Source organism: Salmo salar, chromosome ssa10, assembly GCF_905237065.1.
Source record: "Salmo salar chromosome ssa10, Ssal_v3.1, whole genome shotgun sequence".
Taxonomy (NCBI): Eukaryota; Metazoa; Chordata; class Actinopteri; order Salmoniformes; family Salmonidae; genus Salmo; species Salmo salar.
The window spans coordinates 19,173,113-19,197,582 of record NC_059451.1 but is presented as its reverse complement, the minus strand read 5'-3'; the positions used below and the strand labels follow the sequence as shown (position 1 = coordinate 19,197,582).

General features: G+C 42.1%; 1 protein-coding gene across 1 annotated transcript; it reads left to right on the top strand.

Annotated features, from left to right (window-relative positions):
* Nucleotides 1-474: 474 nt before the first annotated feature.
* On the top strand, nt 475-23,832 carry LOC106613707 (neurturin-like). The gene is made up of 3 exons (XM_014216242.2): nt 475-1,767; nt 14,848-15,095; nt 20,350-23,832. The coding sequence occupies exons 2-3, from the start codon at nt 14,873-14,875 to the stop codon at nt 20,766-20,768; spliced, it is 642 nt and encodes a 213-aa protein (XP_014071717.1). The 5' UTR covers nt 475-1,767; nt 14,848-14,872; the 3' UTR covers nt 20,769-23,832.
* Nucleotides 23,833-24,470: the final 638 nt, after the last annotated feature.

Genomic DNA, 24,470 nt, shown 5'->3' with positions numbered 1-24,470 from the left:
TCTGTCTGTCTGTCTGTCTGTCTGTCTGTCTGTCTGTCTGTCCATATTTGTCCTTGGTGCAGAAGGTGGGTGCAGACTGTGAAACACACACACACACACACACACACACACACACACACACACACACACACACACACACACACTTGTCGTGTACACACACACACACACACACACCAACTGCAGTCCAGAGATATTCCAAGCCAGCATCGTTTGATTTGACTCGAGTCTGTCACTGGCCTGAGCTCTGGAGAGGTGGAGCTAGCGTGTGTGAATGTGTGTGGGTGCGCCTGCATGCGCGTTTGTATTTATGTCTGGAATGGGAGGGGAGGAAAGGAGGAGGCTGAGGGGGGTCAAAATAGTGATGAGGCCATTCAATCCCTCACCCCGCTTCTTGCACTTAGCTCCCCCCTCTGTCCATCCTGCGCTCCCATCCCTCTAAACAGTCTAAAGCTGGGCGCTCTGATAGGAGCAAGCTCGAGCCAAGCAGGAGAGTACTACTACATTACACTGTACATCAACAAAAGAGGATACTTTGAACTTTTCCAGGAGGAACATTGCTTCAGCGTCTGCCTGTTTCTCTCTCTCTCTGTGATTGACAGGTAGCAGCTGCCACACTTACAGTCAGCGGGGCTCCCACTTAGTCGGGACACTCAGTATCTCTGACACTCAGTATCTCTGAAGTTTCCATCACTGGAGCACCGAGATTCACAACGTCTCTCTTGTGTAACTAAGAACAACGCTGGAGTTATTCTCTCTCTCGCTGTCTGTGAGTGAGGACGGAGCTGGAATTAACTCGCAAGGACCCAAAGGAGGATACACCTTTCATGACGCACATTGATATATTTGTTTCAACCTCTGTTGATGTTTTAAATGAATGGAAAACTTTGGCGGGTTACTGGAAAACCTATACTGACATTAAGAGGTCTGTAAGAGCGTATCATGAATCAATTATGATCCTCTTTTCCCTCACTTTTCCGCAGTGTTGAAGAAATCTGTGGGGTGAACAGCTCAGTCAAGCTGGCCTGGAACATCTCGTATTGTTCAGAGATTGTTGTGCTATAATCTAAACATAGGGAAATGGACAGACTGAACTCATCTGGATCTTGGAGTTTAAAAAGTACTCTCATGAGATTTGACCATATTTCAGTCCTGCATAAATAACATTATGTTTACTTAACAACGCACTGCAGGAGATTTTCTAGAGAATTGATGTTGTTTTCCACATTTTATTTTCTTTGAAACACAGTGTTGGTGTATGGGAGCTGTGGACTGATTATTTATTACCATAAGAGGTGCTGGATTTCCAGGGCTGGTTCTCTCTCGGAGAGTCTGTCAGGTCTCCTTCAGCACACCTGACAGTCTGGCTGTGTGTGAAAGGGGAAGAGTCATCTGGAGGAAACAACTCTACACTACAGGCATTGTATTTTATACCTTTACAAGACTGTATCTGACCTAACACCTTGGCTTTACTAAGACACTCTGAGCACCTGGAGGTAAAACTATGGGGATTCTGGGCTTCTTCCTCCACCAGCGGAGCCTCTGGATGTGTGATGACAGTCTTCAGCAGATGCCCAGACACAGCAGCAGCAGCCTGGTAGTCCTGAGGGCCAGCCCCGCTACTCTCTGACTCTGACCAGCGAGTTGGACTGCTTGACCACTGGGCTGAAGGGAGAGCTGCTACGACTCTCTCCTCTACTCTGCCTCGCCTAAGCGGAGGTCAAGCGAAGAGTTAGACACGCAGACGAGTCTGGATAAGCCGGGCGATCGGTAAGGACATGCGGTATCCTCTTTTGTCTGATTAAGCTTGGGGCTTAGGTGGGAGGACGGTAATCACTGTTAAGTGCTTGGACCAACAGAACTACGTAAGGTGCTAAGTGGCTATATCCAAATCACTGTCCCAGAAGCTATTGTTAGTGCTACAGTTTCAAAATTGGTTTGGTAGTGTCATGCTTAGCAGACCTGTACATGTCTGACCAACATCATAGTATCATAAAGTAAATCCCCAAACAACTCTGCTGGCTGTATTTTCTGTCCCAGAGAACAATTGGAAAGGGCAACCCTTATAAAACTTAATTCAACCTCAGAAAGATACTTTAAGTCAACATTGTGAAAGTCAATGTGCAAGGAACTGAAATCTCACTTGAATTAGTAGCTAGCTGCTTAGGGAGAGATTCTGAGGAGACAGTCTGTGAGGACAACATGGTCAGATCAACAACGATTGACATACGATTGACACATGAGCATAAAGCTGAATGTATTACAACCACAGGAGGTTCGTGGCACCTTAATTGGGGAGGACGGGCTCGTGTTAATGGCTGGAGTGGAATGAGTGGAATGGTATCAAATACATCAAACATGTGGTTGATGCCATTCCATTTACTCTGTTTCCGGCAATTATTATTAGGCAGCCTCCACTGTTTACACATTATGAACGTCATGCGAAGTAACGGGGGAGGCATGTGAAGGACTTTTGTTTTTAGTTGATGTCTGGGTTAGAAGCACTTGAATCTGGTCGTATTGGAGTAACCCAATAATAAGTAAATGGGAAATGAGTGACCCCCTGTCTCAAACACATTTTGCAACACTATGTTGAGGAAGAGGGGAACCTACATTCTGTAGGAAGTGCACTAACATAGCTGAAATCCACCCGTGCGAAACCGACAGGGAATAGTCAAGCCCATGCTTACCAGATTACATAAAAGACATTGCCGACATTACATTCTACGTAATACTTTGGTAGTATCTTTGCTCATTCATGTTTAGGACCAGTTGAGCTTATAGATTTATTGATTTGTTTGTTAGAGACGGAGCAGATATGAGCCCGTTCACTTGTGTCTCTCAAATGTTTCTTCCAGCTGTGATATAATTTGCAGAGAAAATAAACGCTTTTCCATCTTTTCCACGTCTGTGGCGAAGGCAGAAGCTCCAGCAAAAGCTGATCACTTTTTTTGAGATATGACTCTAGTCCTAACCATACTTCCAAATACTATGGTATTGTATCATATGTTATACCATGCAATATCATATCATTTACAAGTCTTGACCAAAACTAACTAAACAACATACATGGTTTGGAAGCTTAGCCTACTAATGTATCAGGCATATAGGCTATAGTATAGGCCTAAATGGGCACCATACATAAACAGACAAATGCACCAGCCGTAAGTGGAGTAAATTTTAGTAGCCTCGATCTACTGCTAAGACAAACAAATCTAAAAACTATTGACGTTGATTCAAGGTCACGGCTTCAGGCCAAGTTTATTTTAGTAATAGTCTCCAATTCATAGGCCTTTCTCTTCCATTTCAGATGAAAACAGCGTACTGTCTCTTGTGCCTTTCAAGATGGTATGACTTATGGTGCCATTCATGTAGGGCACTAAGGGGAATAAAATACCTATGGTGTTTACAGTACTTCCTTTACAGTATGGAAGCGTTGCCTTGATAATAATTATAATAATACATCGAATTTATAACGCGCTTTTCATTGAAAACCAATTTCAAAGTGCTACAGTAAATGCATTCAAATAAATACAAACAAAAGACGTAGACAAGAGAATGGATATAACTAGACAGGGACACTCACACAAAGAACACAGGTGAGTCTCAAGGGACAAGGACAACAAGGAACACAGCTATAACTACCAGAAGACCTTCCTAAAGTTTATGTTTTTTAGGCCATTTTTAAAAAGATCCAAGAGGCTGTGGTGCATTCAGGTGGTCCGGGAGTGCATTCCAGCTTGGTCCTGGGGACGTTGAAGAGAAGGCTATCGCTCCACTGGAAGTTGTGGGTGGGGTTATGGGATAGCAGCAGGTCTTTGAGGTAAGGATGGATGCACTGGAATGTCAGCAAGAGGGTTTTGAATTTGATTCTGAGTGAGACGCGGAGCCAGAGCAGAGATTCCAGAATGGTGGTTATGTGTTCAGGCTTACTCACGCTCATCGGGATCCTGGCAGCATTGTTTTTAATGTACTGGAGCTTCTAGAGTTTCCTGCCAGGGATCCTGAATAGAGTGCTTTGCAATAGTCCAGCCTTGAGGAGCCAAATGCACGGATGAGCTTATCTACATCAGACTGAGTAAGAGTGGGACGGAGTTTGGCAATGTTTTTGATGTGACAGCATTATGCTTTGCACAGCTGTCTGAAGTGATCATCGAAGGTCACAGAGGAGTTAACACTCAGATTGGAGATTGAAGATGAGAGAGGGATGTTCTGGACTGCAATGGTGAGGTGGGTTATGGGCGAGTGCTGGACCTGGAGAGGGGTGCCAACTACAGGTGTTCACGGATCCACCTGTACCCTATAATTGGCCAGAACTTCCGGGTCCAGGTTGGGCTTCTTTAGAAGGGGGCTGATGACACATGTCTTGAGTGCAGTTGGAGATGGTATTTCCTCAACACCAGGGAGGTATTAATGAAATACCTCCCGAGTGACTTCTAGGAAGCAGGAGAGAAGCCGAGGTTGCGTTGGTAGAGGATCGAGGGTGGGAGGAGACAGAGGTAGTAGAGCTGGAGATGAGAACTTGAACTAACCAAGCAATTCAGACCCCTGGCCCTTATGGTAGATTGAACAGTTTATTGATCAGTTTTTCTAGACAGGTTGAACATTGGGATAACAACATGTCCTTGAATCTCCCCTTCACTTTCAACCTGCATGCCATCTTGAATGGCCACGTTCTCTGAAATGTAATACGTGTCTGAAGACATTTCAGATGGCGATATTAATTGGTGTATTGCATTGGTGCAGATTAGGATGTGCATTGGTATATCAACACAGTACAGATTGTTCCGTTTGGATTGTTTTAATATTGCTGCAGTAGTAAGATAAAATCTGATTAGAGACTGTTGCTGTTGCTTTAGCTGAGTGGGAGATATTTTTACAGTATTAGAAAATATAATAGTTTAAATAAATATTGCCAGTGTATATTCTACACACTTTACACACCTATCACTAAAAGGAAAATAAAGAATATTAATATAGTCTTAACAATACTTGAGATGGCAATGGTTGTTGACGTAGTTTTTGAATAGTTTTTGACTTGAGCAAATTGGCCATGCTTCGTATGTTTACAGCTTGCCTGCTACTGCTTTGCTGAAAGAGAAAACAAAATGACAAGGCGTTAAAACACAATAAACTACATCATAATACAACAATACTGTGAGAATGGCAGTTCCCCCAGCATATCTGCTAGTCACAGAAACAAAACTATCACTGAGTGCTTAAGGAAAATGTCTGAATGTGTTACGACAGCGCAGCCACACCTACAACGTGAATGGCATTGAGAGAAAAAAAACTATCAAAAAATGTAATACAGAGTTGGCATCATTCCTTAGGCCATGTATTGTGTAAAGGGGAAAATTAACAATATTTACTGCCTATATCCCCTGATCTTTCACCTCCACTTGGGAGACTGCATCTGAAAATGATTACGTTGTTAGAAGCCAAACTTTTTGTCATTTTTATTTGTGTTGTGATATGGTAGGTATTAGTCACGCTTGAACTCTCCAAGAGATTCAGAACCCTGAGCCAGCATGTAGGGTAGCCCAGAGGAGTGAGTGTGAGTGAGTCAGGAGTACACCCTCTGCACCCCATGATGGCCCGTGTGGCTCAGTTGGTAGAGCATGGTGTTTGCAACGCCAGGGTTGTGTGGTTCAATTCCCACGGGGGACCAGTACAGGGAAAAAAATGTATGAAATGTTTGCATTCACTACTGTAAGTCGCTCTGGATAAGAGCGTCTGTTAAATGACTAAAATGTAAATGGGGCGTAGGCCACATCTCATTTGTGAGGTCATCACAATGAGACCACAGACTAACTGGTATCTATTGGTTTCAGGGCAGAAGTCACCCCTGCTCATCAACAAAACACTTCAGCCTAGTTAAATAAAGGTCACATTTAATTTTTTTTTAAAATGTATGTCTTTGAATCTCAGGTCACATAAAACATCTGGTGGTCATGATGAACAACAAAATCAGCCTCCAGCTCCAGCATCAATGACAATGTTACATTGCCTAATTGTAAAATCATGAATGGAACTAAACTGATAGTGTTATTGATACAACCATTCCAACCACAGTATGGCACAGTAACAGAGGTTTCTCCATGAAGATGTTATCTAATCAATGTAAACCAGTGGCGGTTGGTGCCGTTCAAGATTAGGGAGGCCGATTTATTTTATTTATTAGCATTGCCTTATTTCTATTACAGCGTATTGGATGACTGTCATTCAGATTACATTCACTCAGCTCAATGTAACATCAATAGGTTTAGGCCACTACATGATGCTACAATTTGCCCTATACCCATCATGAGGTTGCTACAGCCTAGCATAAACATTTTTATAACGTAGGTGCACAGGTCTAGAGACAAATTGGAGTAATCAAGGTGACAGACAGTGACACATTCAATACTACCTTACACACTCTTGCCTGCATCTAGCTGATCTGGGGTGTATTCATTAGTCCAAAATGAGAGTTTCTATCGGACAAATTCAGGTAGGTCCTCCCCGTTTTGTTCCGCTTGCTTTCGTTTAAGAAACGTTTTGCAACAGAATCGGCAGAATGAATACACCCCTGATCCCCTCACACACAGTTCACTTTCATAGCAGCCATTTACATCATCATCACTTTGCTTGTTGTATAATTCCTTCTCACATCTATGCGCTCTCCTTCTCTCACCTTTTCCCTTCGCTTGTGGACTTCAGTGCACAACACAACAACTGTCTGTCAGCAGGCGCAAAAACCTCTCCAAGCCAAACCTTCATACCATAACCGCAAACCGCTACACAGTCTCCATCGTTGTCACCATATTAACTTTATAGTCAACAAACTAGAACTAACGCGTTAGTAAAACCACAATTCAATCCATGTGTCCAATCACGCAGTACAGTGTAAAGTAAGCAGTTTAGCAGTTACACCAGCGGGCCTGGGTTCCATTAAATGAATAAAACCGAAAGCGTATCTTGACTTGGAAGAGTTTCCGTGTTGGATAGCCTTAGCCAGCTAGCTAAAATAAATAACATTCCTCTCTGAGTCAGCTTGTTGAGTAGACTAAATCAGCTGCATTAGCTAAGTAAGTGAAAGGTAAACTGAGAAGAATTAAAATACAAATAAATATAGCTAGCTCTCTCTCTCTCTTCTCTTCAATTTTAAAACTGTTCAACTACTGTCTCTCTCTCATTGAGTCAACTACTCACCACATTTTATACACTGCAGTGCTAGCTTGCTGTTGCTTATGCTTTCAGTACTATATTAATTATCTGATCCTTTGATTGGATGGACAACATGTCAGTTCATACTTCAAGAGCTCTGATAGGTTGGAGGATGTTCTCCAGAAGTCGTCATAATTACTGTGGAAGTCTATAGAAGGGGGTGAGAACCATGAGCCTCCTAGGTTTTGTATTGAAGTCAGTGTACCCAGAGGAGGATAGAAAATAGCTGTCCTCCGGCTACACAATGGTGCTACCCTTTAGGGGTAGGCTTCTGTTGACCTTCATTGCAAAACATTGTGTTTTAATCAGTTATTTGGTGACCTGTGAATATATTTAGTATTGTTTTACCTATTTTTCTGAAATTCTGGTCCTACCCTTCCTCCTCTGAGGAGCCTCCACATTGTGAACTAAACCAACCAGAGGTTAATTTATTTATCTGGTGTCCTTCACATAACCCCAACCTGACCCCACAAGACAGTTGACCTCTGGGATGAGGGACACCACCCTGGGGAGCCTACGGGTATTTCCCCTGATCTGCACCACACATAATGGGAACTGTGGTCAGTGCCCTCCATCTAGTCCTCTTTCGACATGCCTCAAAGCAGTCTGGATCTGCCCCCTCTAATACTGACAAAGTACCTTTAACCCTCTCTGTTCTCTGGCAGAAGCACCAATGGGTAGATATAATGCGGGGACTGAATTGCATTAATAGTATCTTACATAATGGAAACCAGTTATCCTTACCCGTGTCAAAGCGAGGACGTGGGGTTTTAGAGATTGTTGTGTGTGTCATCCTGAGTCTGACCATCCCAATGGAGGACCATACTAGTTATTGACTCCTTCAGCATGTGTAGTGGAGTGCTCTCTGAATCCTGCAGATGAGGCTCATGGTGGTGGTAAACAGATTACCCCCCACGGCCATCCCCACACCTCCAGGCGGTGACTCCCTCCAGCCAGGCTGGGTAAATCGCGGCCCACGTGATGGAGATAAACTGGGAGGCATTAGCAGCGCTAATCCACGCCTGATCTTAGGAGCCATGCTGCTCTCTATAGTCCTCCCTGGCTGCTGCCGTGCCGTTTGGCCTTGAAGACATCTGACCGTACAATAACGTAGACCATTAGGAATTCAGCCCAAGCCTTCTCCTCTGCTTGGGAAGAGAAAATGTAGGTACTGTATCACTTTTCCTTGCTCCTGCTGTGATGTTCTCATGTAGTGGGTCGAGTTTGAGTCTTTTTGGCTTGCGTTTTGGTGCCTTTCTCAGGACGGTTGGTTACGGAGGTACCTTTTGATCTAAGTGATTGTGCTTCTGTAGAGGCTTGCAGCCATTGACATTGCTGTAAAACTTGAACATTGTGTGTCAAGTAATGGACTGCACCTGAGGTACCTTTATACAGCACATGTCTCCACCTCCTCCAAACACTTAACCCTTAAATGACCAAAGCTTATGGACCTCACTGTGGATGTACATTTGATTCTCTTGTAGCACTTGGAATGTTCCTACTTTTTATACATTTTCTTATAATACTGCAATTGATCCATGGCATAGAGTCTAGTAGTAAACCCAAACAGCGTTCACATTCACAGTGATCCAACTCAACAGAATGAATCCCGATTTGTAAAGTGCTAAACAGCAGATTGTGTTTTTATCTCTACCAAGAGCATGGCACGTGCTCATCAATGTCCTAGAATTCAAATATAAGGTCATCTTTCTGAATATAAATTCTGAATAGTTTTTTTGTTGTTGTGAGAGATCATTGTAGAGTTGAGTTGATGATGTAAAGTTGCATGTATGGACAACTCCCATTAGTGATTTACTTCCCCCTCTTGCACTTGTTTATTGGTTACTGAAAGACCCCACTTTATCACGTCTCCATGTATTTTTACTCAAGTGATTACAGCACGTAAACACAAAACAAGACAGACAGATGGGCTGAATTCTTCTCTCTATTGTTGTTGAGGCCTGAGAACGCCTACAGAGGAAGAGTGGCCTTGGAACTACATTGTGGATCTTTACCAAATGTGAAGGACCTACTTGACTATAGGAATAAGAACAATTTGGTTTATTTGACTTTGTTTAGAATTATTCTATAAATACTCATAAAGTTAATTGATTTCATTTCCTGTAGGGTTTGGAATAGATATGTATAAAACCTGACATTTCAATTTACAACTTCTTTCCCAAAATGTCCTATGTGAATTGAATTGTCTTCTTGTGAAGGAAGAGGGTGTACTGTTCTTGGATAAGTGGTCTACGAATTATGATCCTAGTTGTTTTCCAACTGATATACAAATGAGCATCATGAGAAAAGAATGCATTTTCGTTTAGGCTAGTTGATGAAGAGCTCAGATAAAAAATGCATGATAAGAGACTGAACATAAACAAAAATCCATGCACACATACTGTATAACCCCACACAGCTGAGGTTTATGCACAATTTGCAGATATAAGAAGTTACTTACATGACAAAGACATCCAACCTTTAAAAAGTCATCTTTCACAGAGGCCGGCACACTCCACTGTAATGAATGTAAAAGTCTGAGAATATTACCTGAGGAAATTCTCTACTCTGGCTAATCTCCATTGAAGAGTGAATGAGGGATTAAAACATAGTCCTGTGGAGTCAGGAGATAGAGAGACAGGACAGAGAAGACACAAAAGAAGCCCCATGCTGGATCTGATAGACCATTGGAGGTCAAGAAAGACATTAGGTAAAAATAGACTCTGAGGGCCAAGATGACACTTTGCAAAGCACAATGGGGAGCCAGTTTGCTACAGAAGGAAAAAATATATATATATGATCAGGTAAATTGACTGAGAACACATTTTCATTTACATAAACAACCTGGGGAATAGTTACAGTGGAGATGAATGAGCCAATTAGAAGCTGGGGATGATTAGGTGGTAATGGTATGAGGGCCAGATTGGGAATTTAGCCAGAACACCGGGGTTAACACCCCTACTCTTACAATAAGTGCCATGGGATCTTTAGTGACCATAGAGAGTCAGGAACCCCATTTAAAGTCCCATCCAAACGACAGCACCCTACACAGGACAATGTCCCCAATCCCTGCCCTGGGGCATTGGGATATTTGTTTTAGACCGGAGGAAAGAGCACCTCCTACGGACTTCTGCCATTACCACTTCCAGCAGCATCTGGTCTCCCATCCAGAGACCAACCAGGAACAACCCTGCTTAGCTTCAGATGCAAGCCAGCAGTGGTATGCAGCAACAGGAAATGTGAATTATTATATGGATTATAATTAACAGGCCATTTCTTTATGGGTTGATACATTTTTTTAAGGGAAAATCAAGTCTGAAATTGTGGAAATTACAAACTTCAGAAGCCTTTTTAAACATCAAATACACTACAAGTTTTACATTTCCTGCATTGCAGGTATGTTTTCCTGCAAAAGGGTGATCGAATTAAGATCATACATCTGTACACCACTTAAACTGCACAAAAGCTGATATGATTCAGTGTCTGGATCACTGGTGTTTATTCATGGATACCAAGAGAAGCCAGGTTACCCCCAAAAAATGACCAAGAAAAGAGAAAAAATGATTTAGTCTCTCTGTGTTTCATAATTCTCTTTCAATTCGCAAGAGGTTGAATGTATCTCACCGGAGATAGCATCCAAGCGAGTGAACGAGCGCCCCTCTGTCTCTGTATGTGTAGGCAATCGATATGATGCTGTCTGGTCATAAAGCTTATGACATTGTTGCCGCCGGTAGCATTGAATGCAAGGGAAGCCAGCGAGCATTTGGCCTCCCTTGATAAAAAAAAGTATAAAATAATAGGCAATCAGCGTTGCGCTAAAATGGGTGAGCTCAACTGTGAAAGGTACTGGCGAAGAAAAAAAGTTTGGCGTTGGCTTCCCTCCAATCACATCCCATCAAGTGCAATACGTCATTGACAGAAACAACTTGATTGTTGCATCTCGTTGTTCTCTGGTGGATAGCTAGCTAGCTAAAAGTGTCTCTTTTCTAAATTAGCCATGGATGGAGATAGGGATTTGGACTTGTAGTTTTACTTAATTTTCCGTACTGCCCAATGCTTACAAGGGCGATTCTGGATCCAACCATAAATTCAGACATTGTGCCCCTGGCCTGAGAGGATGGAAGTTCAATATGTAGCTAGTTGTAGAAGGCTAATGTTGAAGAAGGCTAGCTAACGTTGCACATGAAAGGAAGTCAGGCTAGCGAGCTAGCATTTTAGCCAGGTAGCCTAGGACAACAAAAAATAAAAGTGTGTACTGTATGATAGAGTCATAGACCGGTTCGTCAACATGAAAGACAGGAGGGTGGCATTGGAGTTTCTTTACAAGTAGGGTGAGTCAACATGTTTTTTCTACTTGCGCACGCACGCACGCACGCACGCACGCACACACACACACAAAGAGAGAGATAAATCAGAACCATGGACAGCCACATCATATTTAGCTTACATTGATTGGACTAAATTGTTATTTGTATAGTAGTCCGAAAATGTCAGAAACATTAACTTCCTTGACCATGCTGTAGGTCACGTAACTGTTTGTTACATGCAAAATACTTTGTGGACTTCATCGGAGAGATGTTGTTCTCTGGTTTTGTGATGAAACAACGGTGTGGTTGAATTTATTCTGCCACTGTGTCTTCTTATTGTTTTAGCCTTAGGCCTATATATGACGGTGGCAAGGCATAAGAACTAGCAGGTTATAGAGCAAGCAACACAATTATCACATAGGTTGTAAAATTGATTTTTTTCTGGCTTGGCTTCCCCACTAATTTGACCCACGCACCACTACTGGTCTGGATTAAGACCCTTTCTCCCATTGAGGCCTGTAAGTCAACCACAATACGGAGGTAATGCTTCTGTTGTACAGAGATACCAGAGGAAATATTTAGCTTTACCACACCTTTTACTGTGTGTCAGGCTGTACAGAGACACACAAGCAAATGAGCGACTTGAAAAGGAATCTGTAGCTACAATTTCATGTAATAAGAAATTAATGCCATGCAATTCATTTGCAATTCATTTGGTGTTAAACCTTAAGGCATGTTTCTGCTGGAAATTAACATGCCTACCGCTCAAATGGGTATACTATTCAGGAAGGTAATACAGAGTAGTTAAGACCATTGTATTTTGAATTAGCATAGTGAGGGCCTACAATTTAGTAGTATGGATGAAAATGAATAGGAACAGTTCGTGTTGTTTGAACGCCTTTTGTGTGTGTTGTTTGAATGTTTTCTATGAGTACCAAACTGGCAATACAGTGCCCTACATATAGTGAGTAATCCTTTATAGCGTGCTTTGTAAATGCGACTGCAGACTAGATTCTGTTTGCTCCTAGCAGAACTCGGCTAGACGTAAGCAAATGACTGTGCTCGCACACTCGCATACATTTTTTTTGTGTGCGCACGAACAGCCCAAAAAAAACCTGCCTAACACCAAAACGAACGAATAACGCACAGAATGTCGTCACAATATATGCGCGAAACGGCGCCACACGTTTCAACTGGATAGTATGCGACGGCCTTTAATCCTGAGGAGACGATGGGGCACATTTATGGGACTGGTAGTACCTGACTCAAACAACAAAAACACTCCACAACAGGAGGCTTCTGTTGACAAGGCAGTAAACCATTAGTGACGTTTCAAAGACATTCGCTGGTCCCAGTGGGTAGTGTCTCTGACTAAAAGGCAAATAACCAGCGCGCATTGACAGGAGGCCTGCATTCTTTTCATTTCTCCAACGTTTTCACTCCTAGCGTGCCACACTACAGAGAAGACCAGAAAGACAGACCCTGACGAAGCCCCTACAGAGGCCAAAGCACTCACCCCCAGTCTTGCAAAACACTTTGACAGAGCTGGTCTGGATATGTCCTCAGCCACTGTCAGTTCACCATTTCCTGATCTGGAGAAATGTTTTGCACCCCGCCATGTCTCACATGCATTTTCATGAAAAAGCACTTACACACACAGGTGCTCGAGCCCACAAACAACAACACACACACACACACCTTGTAGGGACACACAACTCAGTCCCATTTAAAATCCTATTTTCCCTAACACCTACCCTAACCCTAACTCAAAAATCTAACCCTAAATCTAACCCTAGCTCCTAACCTTAACCCTAAAATTAACTCTAGCTCCTAAACCTAAACCTAATTCTAACCCTAACACTAATTCTAACCTTAACCATAACTCCCCTAGAAATATAATTTGACCTTGTGGGGACAAGGGGCTTTGAAGTCTGGAACATTGGTGGAAGAGGATTTTTCCCTATTTAGGAACAAGGACTATCACTCCTTTTGTCTACACTGACAATTAGTGTAAAGATTCCAGTTATGAAAATGAATGCTAAGATTGACATGTGATGGTATTGATTAGCAGTAAGCTTCTAGAACATTAGTCATAATATTTTTTGCACAACAACAGAAAGAACAGTAGGGTCGAAGCGTTTTCAAATGCTTTCTGTAGTTGTGCAAAAAAAAAGAATGGCTAATGTTCTAAAGCCAAAGGGGTTATAATTCAATGCAGACAAATCACAGTATGGAAGCATGCAACACAACACCAAACACTTAAAAGAGCTTTCAGGATAGTTACCGCAGAACATAATTTATGGTTGTGAGACAAGAATTGCTTACACACAGAGGCATCACTGAGAGATACCACAACAATGTGGGCCTAAATCAAACTGTGAAGCCAATAAAACACTCTTGAGAGATAAATAATGAAAACAAAATCTCTTGCTGCATAGTTCAGTTTAAACCATTTCTACGGAGCCAATCCCTCAAGCAAATCCAACTAGAAGATTGTGGAAATTCATTATCGCTCAGATCTTTCAAGGAACAATTGCGCACTTTTCTTCTTTGGCCGGGGTTTCAAGGTTACATATTTACGTGTTTCTTGTGACGGCGAGAAGTATCTTCTGTAAACTGATGTAAGGCTGGCTTACATGAGAACGACTGTACATTCAAAGCTGCCTATTCAAACACAGACATACCCGACAAGTCTCTGTCCTGCGAAATGGAGACTACAACTGGAACAAGATAAATCTTGGTGGAATGAGATACTTTTGGAGGCTACTGTGGTAATAGACTTTTCATCTGGGACTTGACATGATGCCAAAGGAGTATCCGATCCATGCTCACAATATAGTATCCCATCCACGCTCACAATAGACTCACAATGGTATCCCATCGGTCAGCATACAGCTTGTGCAACCTTCCTCACAGAGTTGTATGCTGACTGCAATTCCCTGTTCACTTTTGATTAACTGAAAGATACAAACAAAAAATAAAGGTGATCGGGGACCTCTTGCATGGGTTGCCGGCATTGAAATACCTATTTTATCTGGGCAAAACCACACTTAGCGAACCACACTTAACAATCCACACCTGTAAAAGAGCCTCAGCAGAGGGACAAGGTATTTTGTTGAAGGCAAAAATACTTCAGATAACGTTTTGAGAATGAGATCTGTTGAAATGAAGGCCACTAATAATGAGAGGCTCGTTCCACTGTTTATGGCAGTGGAACTGTGAAACATACTGTAATATGTCATCAATTGCATGAAGTTCTATGATTTTATGATGTTCGGTGTTGCATTGAAAACATTCCTCTTAACTTCTTTCCTTGTGGTTCCTTGTCTTTCAGTGTCAATGCTCCTACTTATTCTAAGATGAAGTTATGGAAGTGCGCCGCCATCGCCTTGACTCTCTGTGGAGCAGCACTGTCCTTCTTCCTCACTCGAACCATGGTTCCCACGCCACCGCATCACATCCCCTCCTGGCACACGTCTTCGTCGCGGACGTCCTCGTCCTCCAACTCCTCTTCCTCCCTGATCGGCGGCCGTCATCGCAAAGCGCGGTCGACGGAAGGCATTGGCAACATTTTGACAGAATGTAAGCAAAATCGTTATTTTCAGTCACCAACTATTTTGGTCCAGGTGTTCTGATTGGTTTGGATATTCTGATTGACCCTTGCTAAAGCTCTGATGTCATTGGTCTGTGAAGAAAATGTGGTAGAGACCAGTCAAGAGAATGTATGCTTTGACGCCCATGTGTTGATGTCAACAGTAAATTGGATAATTCTCAGCCAGTCTGAGGGTCACCACTAGTGTTCCTTTACAGACAAAGCCACGGTACATCTACTGACAGAGCATGACAGCATAGCAGCCAACCGCAGCTTACAGACAGACAGGGTAATCAAATCAAATGTGACGTCCAGAGAACAGAACTCCATTAAGGTCTGGAGCGTCATCTCAAAATCCCAGGAGCATTTGCACTTTGAGGGTGATAAAACAGCTGTAACGTCCTGATATGGTTTTAGAGGGTATGCAGTATTCATGAGAAAATGTGCCATAAAAAATTCAGCGACGTAAAATGTCAGTGATGGTCTCGGGGTATGTCCGTTAGGATGGGGATAAGAAGAGTTTCAGATAGTCCCACTAAGTGGGTTAGTGGAGGCTAGAGAGTTGACATCCCTGGCCATGTGGTTGAAGAGCCACCTGACTGGTGTAAAGACAAAATGTACACACTGTCCCTTTAGCTTTGGGCTGTACATTACTGTGGGTTCTCGTTATCACTCATCCGCTGATGTCATTCTATTTTCAAACTAATAGAATGTTGGCTGCGAAACTGAGCGTGAGTGAGGGGAATTTCTCTAGAGTCATTTTTACCAGACCGAAACTTTCTATCCAGTGTCCTTTTTCTGGCCTGGACTCTGAGTGTGACTCTCAGACCATTATTCAGATTATCCAGTAGAGATTTAAGGCCAGGTCAAGCGTAAAATCAGCTAGCCTAATTACCTAATCTGTGATGCTACTGCCAGGTCATGGGGAGATCTTCACACAAAACAAATGACCAAATTTCCAACCCTTCACTTTGGGAAGGCCTTTTTCAATTTCGTTTGTGAATGCAGAGAACAGCGAAGTGTTATTGCTTTAAGAACACCATTGATTACAGAGTGTCAGTCAGTGAGCCAGGATAATACAGGGCTATTACTGTCCATGTCTTTCAAGTGTCTGAGTTTATACGGTTCAGGATTTAACATGCCCCCTGGCGCTGCAAAAGATCCTGAGCCTTTTAAGTAAATGTTGTGTCCTGGAGGGGATAGAATGAACAGTTAATTACAGCTCTATCTAACTGGAGAACAGTATGGTGACCCTAAGGGGCAAAGTACAACAGAATTGTCAGACAGAAAAGCATTGTTTTTCATGATATCTAAACCTCTTGTGAAGGAAATACCTGAAAGTATCTTTAAAGGGGTAATATGTGATTACTAAATACATTTTTGGACTTTTAAATGAATGATATATATACCCATTGATTCTTAAAGAATATAACTTGGAAATGCCTCTTGACCTTAGTTCAACTAGCCAGCAGCATACCACCCTGCATCCCACTGCTGGCGTGCTTCTGAAGCTGAGCAGGGTCACTCCTGGATGGGAGATCAGACGCTGCTGGAAGTGGTGTTGAAGGGCCGGTAGGAGGCACCCTTTCCTCAGGTCTAAAATAAAACGTCCTAGGGCAGTGATTGGGGACATTGCCCTGTGTAGGGTGCTGTCTTTCAGATGGGATGTTAAACAGGTGTCCTGAATCTCTGAAGATCCCGTGGCACTTATTGTAAGAGTAGGGGTGTTAACTCTGGGGTCCTGGCTAAATACCAAATCTGTGTCTCATACCATCATGGCCACCTAATCGTCCCCAGCTTCCAATTGGCACATTAATCTCCCCTGTAACTATTCTGCAGGTTGTTGCTGTAAATGACAATGTGTTGTCAGTCAATTTACCTGGTTAAATTTAAAACTGTTGAACCCCAAATATAAGCCTATTTTTCTCCATTGTTTGTAAACAATGTCATTTGAAAGAAATACTGTATAGCTGCAAAACATCTTGATCTCATGGATGGTCAGTCCTTGCATCCATATCTCTGTCTATGAATTGGAAAGTGGTTACATTTCTCCTGCCCCATCCCTCAGCTCTTTACCAAAACAGAGGAGGGTGAACGCTTTGTTATTGTTTGAACTGCAGATCGGCCCTTTTAATTGATATGCATATGTTTTGGTATTTGGTAATCCCCCTGGCATGAGGTTCTGGATCAGGTGTCCAAATGTACTGGATACGTTTCAATGCGCAACGTACATCTCACTCCACTCCTACACATCTGGGGAACAAGTTTCATTGACTCCTAATGTGTTAAATGTGCTTATATTTAACATGTGTAAACTTGGCAAATATAGTTCAACAAAGCCACCGGTGTACCAGCCAAATTGCCATGGTCTGAAAGGGGTATTCCATTTCTATGGACTCTGCAGAAAATATGACTTTCTCTGTCAAGTATATAGCTAGCAGCTGTACTGGAGCTCAATATTTGCACAACTGACAACGTGTTAACATTGGAAAAGGCTCATGTCACTCCCAATGCATGTGTGCATGTCCTCCATGAGAAATACTATGTCCACTATGAAAAAGTCCTTGCACTATCAGGTTTTGAAATAAATCACTTAGTTAGACACACCTGTCATTGATGATAGATAAAGACTAATTTTAGAGAACTTATTGTTCACCAAGCCAATGATCCGTGCAAGTGGAAAGGATGAACATGTTTCAATCGTTTGCAATTCATCTCTACAAACTGAGGGAAGGAAGGGATGTCTGATGCTAGCATTATACAGGTACTGCAACTGCCAAAATAAAGGAAACACTTGAGTAAATGAGGGATACAAAGTATTGTATATTGAAAGCAGGTGCTTCCACACAGGTGTGGGTCCTGAGTTAATTAAGCAATTTAAACATCCCATCATGCTTAGGGTCATGTACAGTGAGGGAAAAAAGTATTTGATCCCCTGCTGATTTTGTACGTTTGCCCACTGACAAAGAAATAATCAGTCTATAATTTTAATGGTAGGTTTATTTGAACAGTGAGAGACAGAATAACAACAAAAAAATCAAGAAAAACTCATGTCAAAAATGTTATAAATTGATTTGCATTTTAATGAGGGAAATAAGTATTTGACCCCTCTGCAAAACATGACTTAGTACTTAGTGGGAAAACCCTTGTTGGCAATCACAGAGGTCAGACGTTTCTTGTAGTTGGCCACCAGGATTGCACAAATCTCAGGAGGGATTTTGTCCCACTCCTCTTTGCAGATCTTCTCCAAGTCATTAAGGTTTCGAGGCTGACGTTTGGTAACTCGAACCTTCAGCTCCCTCCATAGATTTTCTATGGGATTAAGGTCTGGAGACTGGCTAGGCCACTCCAGGACCTTAATGTGCTTCTTCTTCAGCCACAGCTTTGTTGCCTTGGCCGTGTGGTTTGGGTCATTGTCATGCTGGAATACCCATCCACAACCCATTTTCAATGCCCTGGCTGAAGGAAGGAGGTTCTCACCCAAGATTTGACGGTACATGGCCCCGTCCATCCTCCCTTTGATGCAGTGAAGTTGTCCTGTCCCCTTAGCAGAAAAACACCCCCAAAGCATAATGTTTCCACCTCCATATTTGACGGTGGGGATGGTGTTCTTGGGGTCATAGGCAGCATTCCTCCTCCTCCAAACACGGCGAGTTGAGTTGATGCCAAAGAGCTCAATTTTGGTCTCATCTGTCCACAACACTTTCACCCAGTTGTCCTCTGAATCATTCAGATGTTCATTGGCAAACTTCAGACGGGCATGTATATGTGCTTTCTTGAGCAGGGGGACCTTGCGGGCGCTGCAGGATTTCAGTCCTTCACGGCGTAGTGTGTTACCAATTGTTTTCTTGGTGACTATGGTCCCAGCTGCCTTGAGATCATTGACAAGATCCTCCCGTGTAGTTCTGGGCTGATTCCTCACCGTTCTCATGATCACTGCAACTCCACGAGGTGAGATCTTGCATGGAGCCCCAGGCCGAGGGAGATTGACTGTTCTTTTGTGTTTCTTCCATTTGCGAATAATCGCACCAACTGTTGTCCCCTTCTCACCAAGCTGCTTGGCGATGGTCTTGTAGCCCATTCCAGCCGTGTGTGGGTCTACAATATTGTCCCTGACATCCTTGGAGAGCTCTTTGGTCTTGGCCATGGTTGAGAGTTTGGAATCTGATTGATTGATTGCTTCTGTGGACAGGTGTCTTTTATACAGGTAACAAGCTAAGATTAGGAGCACTCCCTTTAAGAGTGTGCTCCAAATCTCAGCTCGTTACCTGTATAAAAGACACCTGGGAGTCAGATATCTTTCTGATTGAGAGGGGGTCAAATACTTATTTCCCTCATTAAAATGCAAATCAATTTATAACATTTTTGACATGCGTTTTTCTGGATTTTTTTGTTGTTATTCTGTCTCTCACTGTTCAAATAAACCTACCATTAAAATTATAGACTGATCATTTCTTTGTCAGTGGGCAAACATACAAAATCAGCAGGGGATCAAATACTTTTTCCCTCACTATAAAAATGAGTTATTTTGGCTACCACGGATAAAAGAACATATCTCAGTGACTTTGAAAGAGGGGTCTCAAAGGAGCATAGGGGGTTTAAAGGGTGTGTGTGTGTGTGTGTGTGTGTGTGTGTGTGTGTGTGTGTGTGTGTGTGTGTGTGTGTGTGTGTGTGTGTGTGTGTGTGTGTGCGTCAGTCACCAGACCTCAACCCAATGGAACACTTATGGGAGATTCTGGAGCAGAGCCTGAGACAGCGTTTTCCACCACCATCAACAAAACACCAAATTATGGAATTTATTGTGTAAGAATGGTGACGCATCCCTCCAATAGAGTTCCAGTCACTTGTAGAATCTATGCCAAGACACATTGAAGCTGTTCTGGTGCTTCTGGTGGCTTGTGGCGGCCCAACGCCCTATTATTAAGACACTTTATGTTGGTGTTTCCTTTATTTTGGAAGTTACTTGCATGTTCCAGTACATTTCACAGGTACAGGTGAAGCAGCTGTTTTCAAAGCCTTTTACCCTGTCACATTACTAGTATTTGAAAACCTGTACCAACAACCGTATGGATCTTTTATCTTTCTATTTTCCAAACTGCCAATGGTTGAGGCTGGGGTCTCACAGACATTCAAAGCTCTTCATTGTATCACAGGCCATGCTGTATATACAACAGATTGATTGGACGTTTCAAATGGTTGTATCTTCCTCTAGCCTAACACCATCTCTTCTTCTCTTCTCTGCAGTCATGCACATGTTCCAGAGCTTCACAGAGGGGGAGCTGAAGCAGATGATCGGGACTCTGGTGGAGAAGAAGGCACGGCAGGAGGCCAGGCAGGAGGCCAGGCAGAGCAAAAGGACTAAACGGGCTAAGAAAGCATCGAAGCCATGTTCCCTGCGGGAGGTGGAAGTGACTGTCAGTGAGTTGGGTCTGGGCTACCACAGTGATGAAACGCTGCTCTTCAGGTACTGCAGCGGGAACTGTAAAGCTAGCCGACGCAACTACGACGTCATACTGAAGAAATGGACGAGGAAAGGCATCTCGAAGAGGGAGAGGAGCCCCTGCTGCCGGCCCAAGGAGTACGATGACATTTCCTTCCTGGACAACAACAACAGATACAAGACGCTCCACAACTTTTCTGCTCTGTCCTGTGGCTGTGTATAACGCCTCTATAGCCATTTTGATTTCCCAGACACTGTGTCGAACATGGGAAACGCAACAACTACTGCTACAAAATAAAAAACAGGAGTACACAAGAATCGATCCCTACAGTACAATGCCAGGGAATACGGACATATAAACTACTACTATTTAAAACTGTTCATTTTGTGTTCGTTTTTAAAAGACATCAGCAAACGTCTGTTTTGCTTTCCTTGCCTTTCATGGGATACTTCTCTGTCGGTGGTGAGGATAATATATTACATGACCTATGTGTCATCATGGGGCAATAACAGTAACTGCAATGATTTGCTGCTTGATTGTGGACTATGGAGCAATGGCTCCATTACCTACGTATGTACAAAATACCAGCTGAGGTATAACTAGTGCATGCTCTATTATCAGTCTGGTCTGATACCACACTTGTAAGAGGCCTGGTACATTTTTTTTTTCCAGAAATGAGTTTGTAGGAGTGTGTCCATGGAAAATACTAGAATAAGCTAGCGAATGCAATATGAAGCTTCCACAGTAGGCTTCTCCACAACGTCTTGATCTGCACCATTAATAAGGCATGAGATATCACTAAGGCAAGTCCAATGGAGCAGCAACAACAGTACAGTAGACTAGGAAAGACGATCGGCTTGGAGAAACACGCATAGCAGGCTTCGCACAATATCTTATATGTCATTCATATCACAGGTAATGAACTAAATAATGACATCTCCAGCCTTTATCGGTAACCATGAAAATCTACCTCATTTACGTCGAACGATAATGGAAAACAACACCCAATATAAAAGAACCCTTAAATGTTCTTCAGCTGCTTCCTCTGTATTCATCACTAGAAACAGACTGAAATAAGATATTTTAGTAGTAGTAAATACACTAATGACTTGTATTGGCATAAGAAGTTGCAGGGTAAAAAAACAACCACAGCCATATGCTTGTCGCATGCATTCTAAATGGAGCCTGTATGGGTGATTTAATCTTAATGACAGCAGCTTGTTAATTAAATGGAATGGCTGTGTCTGTGTAAGCCTTTTCCCGGAAAATAGAAATCCAACAGAAAAACAACATGCTATCAGAAATCCCTATCCTTCTACAGCAAGATCCCTATAAACTCATCAAAACAACCTAGATGGTGGAGTAATGCAGTCTTGTTTGATCATCTAGGCAGAGTGGTACATTAACTGGCATCGTAAACGTGACTGCGAGAGGGATTGTGCTTCAGTCTTACCCTGAATTAGCCTCCACAAATCCATACCATTTGTGAAAATCCCATAATAGACTACCCTAATCCACTTACCTCCTTTATAACTGACTTGGCCAAAAGCACTGAGTACAAAATAGAGAAATGCAAGCCACTCTGCAGCGCTAACAGCTATTTTTAGTCACTACATGATTAGAGGACAATGGAGACATTTTGAATTAACCACACATGTAATGTTACCATAACAGGTTTGACAGCCTAATACGTGTTTCGTTAAACAGAGTCATTTTGAAAACAAAATAGAAATCATTCTCTTAGATTAATTGTGGCCAAATATACTTCGAATAAATAACCTTATCGTAAAACACCTTGAGCAGGATCCAGAGCATGACAAAAAACCTCAAATGACATGAGTTCAGAAACAATCTTTCATACTCGAAAACTGTAAACAAATCATTTTAGACTGAGAGCTGCATCGAAATGGTAACTTTCATCCCAATTAGATATTTCACCTGAGCATCTATAGTATAGTGAGAGGTACAGTAAGGTTTAAGTCTGAAGCCAGTGGAGATACCTCTTAAGTTAAAACCAATCATATAATTAGAGCAGAAAGTTAATTAAAGGCCCATGCTGGCGTTAAGCTAAGAAAACAGGTCTCTCCAGCCCAGGACCATAATACCCTCAAGTCTAAATGTGTTTAAAAACCAAAGTATTCCTCCCTTTCTGAATAATCAGTACACAGACACTTGCTGTCCAGATTAGCTGTAGACTGCCCCTTGCATGTAGAGAAGGTAGTATATATCTCTGGCATGTTACAATGGTCCACATTGTTGAGGACGTCTCAATAAAATAATTAAAGGGATAGTTCACCCAAATTACAAAAGGACACACTGGTTTCCTGTAAGCAGTGTGTGGACAAGGTACATATGACAGCACAGCAATCCATGCTTTGTTTCCTGTTTCCTAATGCTAATGGCACAAATCCCATTCAAGTCATGGGACAAATATTAGCATTTTCCGGGCATCATGTTCAAATCATCTAAGTGGCTTTGTTGAGCTTCACAATCAATTGTAGATACTTTCGAATTATTTGGACATAATGCGTGAAAATTGCTTATATCGGTCCCATGACTTGAATGGGATTTGTGCCACAAATGCTAAAACGTTAGCATTTGGAAACAGGGCCAGGGAAACTAAACCAAAGCATGGATTGCTGTCATACCTTGTCCATAGACTGCTTACAGGTTAAGGAAACCAATGTGTAATTTTGTAATTTTGGTGAACTATCCCTCTAAGTCTTTTTTGAAGGACAAAAATGATATGTAATTTATTTTTGCCTTTTCAAATGGATTACAATTTAAGAGAAAAGAGCAACTAGAAAAACAAATTGCTGTCTTAATGTTGATGATATATACTGTATGTATTTGTCGTTATATATTTTCATAACCCCTATATTTGCCATCACGAATTACTAAGTCTATTCAGCGCTATAATACAGTGTATCTATGGGTTTAAATTCCCTCAGGTTTCCTTAGTTTCCTCTCGTTACCTCCCTTGAACTCCCTTGAACTCATGGGTCTCTCAAAATGGGAGGGAAACGTTTGGGGAATAACAAACAACACCCTTCAGCTCTGGCATTGTTGGACTACGTTGACCGACTGCAGTAAAGTTGATGCAATGCATCTGTATTATAGATAATGTATATTTATTGGAGAGTAAGTTATGGTTTATTTATTTAGATAGCATCATCGAAAAAGAGGAATATGTTTATTTATTGAACTATTGGTGCCAAAGTGGACTTTACATGTATGATATGCTACATATTATGACCGTTGAATAAACTTAATCTGGTTCAAAATATAACGATGTATGTTGTTCTTTTACAAACACTCATATCGTTCAGTGAGACTATCTATCATTGGGTCAGTTACAACAAATCATGGTTCTAAATCACGCACAATGGCACACATATCCCATAAGAAGCTGATTTTCAGATTCTCCATTGGCAATGTGGTGTAGGATATTGCATAACTGTTGCTAATGAATGAGCATCGTGACTCATTGAATCTACTTGTCTGCATTTCAAGTAAAAATATTCTAAATGATATTTGTAGTAAAGGAAAGCTACAGCCCATGCATCAGACTATGAGGTAGGCAGGGTGGTGGTTTGGAGGCCTCTCCCCTCTCATATGTATTCTTTTAATGGGTTTTACAGTAAAGACATGCAATGTAACTGTAAAAGTGTATTACCTTTTAATGTGCCATGGACCCAACCAGTCATGATGTTTTCATCTGATTGTCAAACAAATCACTTAAAAAGTAGGTGACCATTTTCATACAAAATAATTCCAGCATCCGAACAGTGAACTGTGCACCCGCCAACTTTCCTTCAGTTCACAAGTGGCTGAAACTATCTCACTGGAGAAAGCATCTGAGCGAGCGAAACAGCACCCTTCTGTCTTACTATATGTAGCCCATGTATCTAGTAGTCTGACCAA

What these genes read in the sequence shown, in the direction of transcription:
- LOC106613707 (XM_014216242.2), top strand. Translation starts at nt 14,873, where the DNA reads ATGAAGTTATGGAAGTGCGCCGCCATCGCCTTGACTCTCTGTGGAGCA. An exon ending in TGGCAACATTTTGACAGAAT is followed by an intron (nt 15,096 to 20,349) that starts GTAAGCAAAATC and finishes TCTTCTCTGCAG; the next exon opens with TCATGCACATGTTCCAGAGC.